General features: G+C 37.4%; 1 protein-coding gene across 1 annotated transcript; it reads left to right on the top strand.

The window, feature by feature from the left end:
• Positions 1-874: 874 nt before the first annotated feature.
• il19l (interleukin 19 like) lies at positions 875-2,613 on the top strand. The gene is made up of 5 exons (XM_063474995.1): positions 875-1,036; positions 1,163-1,225; positions 1,402-1,554; positions 1,649-1,711; positions 2,518-2,613. Exons 1-5 carry the CDS (start codon positions 875-877, stop codon positions 2,611-2,613), a joined length of 537 nt encoding a protein of 178 aa, XP_063331065.1.
• The last annotated feature ends 667 nt before the right edge of the window (positions 2,614-3,280 follow it).

The raw sequence follows: 3,280 nt of genomic DNA on the forward strand, positions 1-3,280 counted from the left end.
AGTAGCTATACCAATCAATCTGAAATCTAAAAGAGACAAGAAATAAAATGATATTGCCACAAAACACTTCCTTTTACAAATTAATCACATTAAAACAACACAGACTTTAAAAGCTCATAAGGCAAATGATTCAGGGAGTGACTTCTTAATGCGGAAACTGCAGCAGCTTCAGTTTAAATGATGAAACTCTAATCTAGCAACAATGATTACTCATTCATTATTTACATTACGCATCACTGAGAGTGAAAGTTTTTCTTCACAATGACAGCACTACTCACCAAAGAGGAGGAAATCAGCAATAATTCCTTTTTCCATTCTTCCAATCAGAGACTGAAACATGACCGGGAGTTCCTTTAATTGCACCGGACTTCCTCCTCCTGTAAACCTATTCATGTGCATGCACCTGTGCAGTCCCATGCATGTTTAACCTGTTCAATACCTGGTAAAAAAAAAAAAAAAAATCCCCTTACTCCACACTATAAGAGGACACAGGATGGAGGCCCAGAGACACAACTTCACCAGAACTCTCCCTCTGAGTGACACACGCACAGGTGAGTCTGAATACAGGTGATACTTCTCTAGGCAATGATGATGGTAGCTGATGGACCTGACACAGTGTTTCCTTTATTCTGGATATTGGTAGTTTATAAACAGTTTTTTTTAAATGATCCAATATCCATTTATGTATCTATAAATGCTCATAAAGTATTTTTTAATTTGTGGATTTGAAGATTTTTATCTGTTTTGATCATCTGAGGAAACAGTGATGAACCTTTTTCCTAAATTAATCAACACTCAACAATTTTAAATAATACACAATTCTTACAAACCGAAACGCTTCTGTTAGCTTTCTCACCAGATCGCCATCATCAGGATGAAGATGCTTCTCGGCTGCTCTGCTTCCTTCCTCCTCCTGCTGCTGCTCAGCTGTCTGACTGAACCTGCGGAGAGCCGAACTCTGCATCTGGACAGCTGCTCTGTCAGTGTTCACACACACGAGCTGCGCAAATACTACGCACACATACGATCAAATGCGGTGAGTTCAGCGAGCAGTCATGCAATCAAAATCTCTGGCAAGAACTTGCACAAGTGTAACGTCAGATTAAAGTGGCAGAAAGTCGTTGTAACTGGAGCCTTTGTTTTTCTTTTTCTTTTGTGATAGATTTCAGAAGACAACGAGATCGGAATGAAACTTCTGGATAGATCACTGATGAAAAATGTTCAGGTGAGCTCTTGCGTTTTGTTGCCACTCAGTCATGATGATTTGCCTTTTATATTTACTTTTGTTTCCCTTTTTTTGACAAGTGTCTTCCACATATTAAGTCTCTATCACCAGAATATGGATTCTGAAGATAGGTTGTGAAAGGTGCTTGAATCTGACTTTCGCCATGTCCCCCTCAGGACGGTCAGACATGCTGTTTCCTGCGTCTTGTGTTGCGTTTCTATGTTGAGAGAGTGTTCAGCAACTATGCCTCATCCGAGCCACAACAACAACGCTGCTCCAGCGCTCTGGCCAATGCTTTCGTGAGCATCAGAAGAGACATCCATAAATGTGTAAGTTTGCTCTCCAGTCTCAAAATGTGCTTCTTCTTTTTTTAATGAAAAGCTGTCATAGATTGTAATGATAATTGTGCTTTTCTGTGTATAGCATTGCCAATGTGGAGAAGAAACCCAGAGAACAATTGATTCAGTGCATGCTGAGTTTATCAAGGTAAGACACACACAATAAAATCTAAAATGACTTCCTGTCCTAGATGCTCAATAATAAGCCCCAAGATCAGTTGTTGTAATTTTCCTAATATAACCTAGTTAGTTAGGAAAAAGCTGTGAGCTGTGAAACTTTGTTGTATGTCAATAATATCTTTATTAATGTTACTTTTTGCTTTGGATTTCAACAAGAAACAAACACAAATGGGTTACTATACAGAAACACAGCACACAGAGAAAATACCTAAATCTATAACTCACTTCAAATAAAACAGACAAAACTGCAATGATTTCTAAATCTTGTAAACTAATTTTTATTCACAATAGATTCTCTGAGTCTTTTGATGATATTATATTCTTGCTGTCCTGCAGATGACGAGATAATCAAAGCAGTTTTACTTTATTCTGAAATTATTCAACAATTAGCCGATGTTTTTGCAAATAGTTGAATCTTTGTCCATCTTTAGCTTTGAGAAACTCTACCTCTCTAAGAGGCCCTTTTTATACCCAGTCATATTACTGAAATGCTGCCGATAAATTTAATTAGTTGCAAAATGTTCCTCTATTGACTTTCTCAGCCTTTTGTTGCCCCTGTCTCGACTTTTTCGACGTGTGTTGTCACCTTCAGATTCAAAATCAGTTCATTTTTTCTCAGTTTAAACCTTTGATATTATTTCTGTTCTATTGTGAATAAAATCTGAGTTTATATGATAAGAGTATCACCTGCTTGAAAGACACACGTGTTGTTTTCAGATTTATTTATTTTCTTATCTAACCTTTTTTTCCCTTGTTCCTCTTTCTGCTGAGCAGCTACAAGCAAACAGGGCAGCACAGAAGGCAGTGGGTGAACTGGACACTGTGCTGGAGTGGCTGGAAGCACTGGGACCTAAAACTCAAAGAAATTGAGCTGCTCTTTACAAATATGCTAATTTAAGTTTTGTGGCATGTTGCATTTCTATGTTTTCACTTGAAAGAACTTGATATTTAGTTGGGTTTTTTATTACCCTTTTTGTATCCACTAATGTGGACTGAACTTGTATGCTATATTTATAACTAAACAAAAACAAATTCTGCAGACGTGTGTGCTTCTGAGGAAGCTGTTACTGTAATATTGTTTACTAGACTTAAATGTTTTGTTTTTATTTTTGTAAGTACTTTAATTTAAAAATCTATTTAAAAAAAATACAACTGTACTGTGTGCTCTCAGAGTTTCCTGTCAACAGCTGATGTCTGCTCTTCATTACCATCTAGTGGCCATCAGTGAAAATGCAGTGTTGCTGTTCGTCCTAATACTAGATAAGGTGCCTGCTCGTGTGTCTGCTTCTATGCTTTCTGAAATTGTCTCAAATCAGTATTCATGGTGTAGCCCACATTTTATCACAGTCTAGTATTCTGCTTCACACAAACGCTGACAGTATCTGGGAACATGTGGACAAATTGCTTTAGTCTGTTGTCAGGACTGACATCAGTCCAAAGGCATTGTTTATGATTTTTATGATATTTGGGATTTAGTGTTAAAGGGGATCTTTTAAAGTCCAGACACGATAAAGTTATGGCTGGAAGTCATGGTGAT

The sequence above is a fragment of the Pelmatolapia mariae genome, linkage group LG5, assembly GCF_036321145.2.
Source record: "Pelmatolapia mariae isolate MD_Pm_ZW linkage group LG5, Pm_UMD_F_2, whole genome shotgun sequence".
NCBI classification, from domain to species: Eukaryota; Metazoa; Chordata; class Actinopteri; order Cichliformes; family Cichlidae; genus Pelmatolapia; species Pelmatolapia mariae.

What these genes read in the sequence shown, in the direction of transcription:
- il19l (XM_063474995.1), top strand. Translation starts at nt 875, where the DNA reads ATGAAGATGCTTCTCGGCTGCTCTGCTTCCTTCCTCCTCCTGCTGCTG. An exon ending in CACTGATGAAAAATGTTCAG is followed by an intron (nt 1,226 to 1,401) that starts GTGAGCTCTTGC and finishes TGTCCCCCTCAG; the next exon opens with GACGGTCAGACATGCTGTTT. An exon ending in TGCATGCTGAGTTTATCAAG is followed by an intron (nt 1,712 to 2,517) that starts GTAAGACACACA and finishes TCTGCTGAGCAG; the next exon opens with CTACAAGCAAACAGGGCAGC.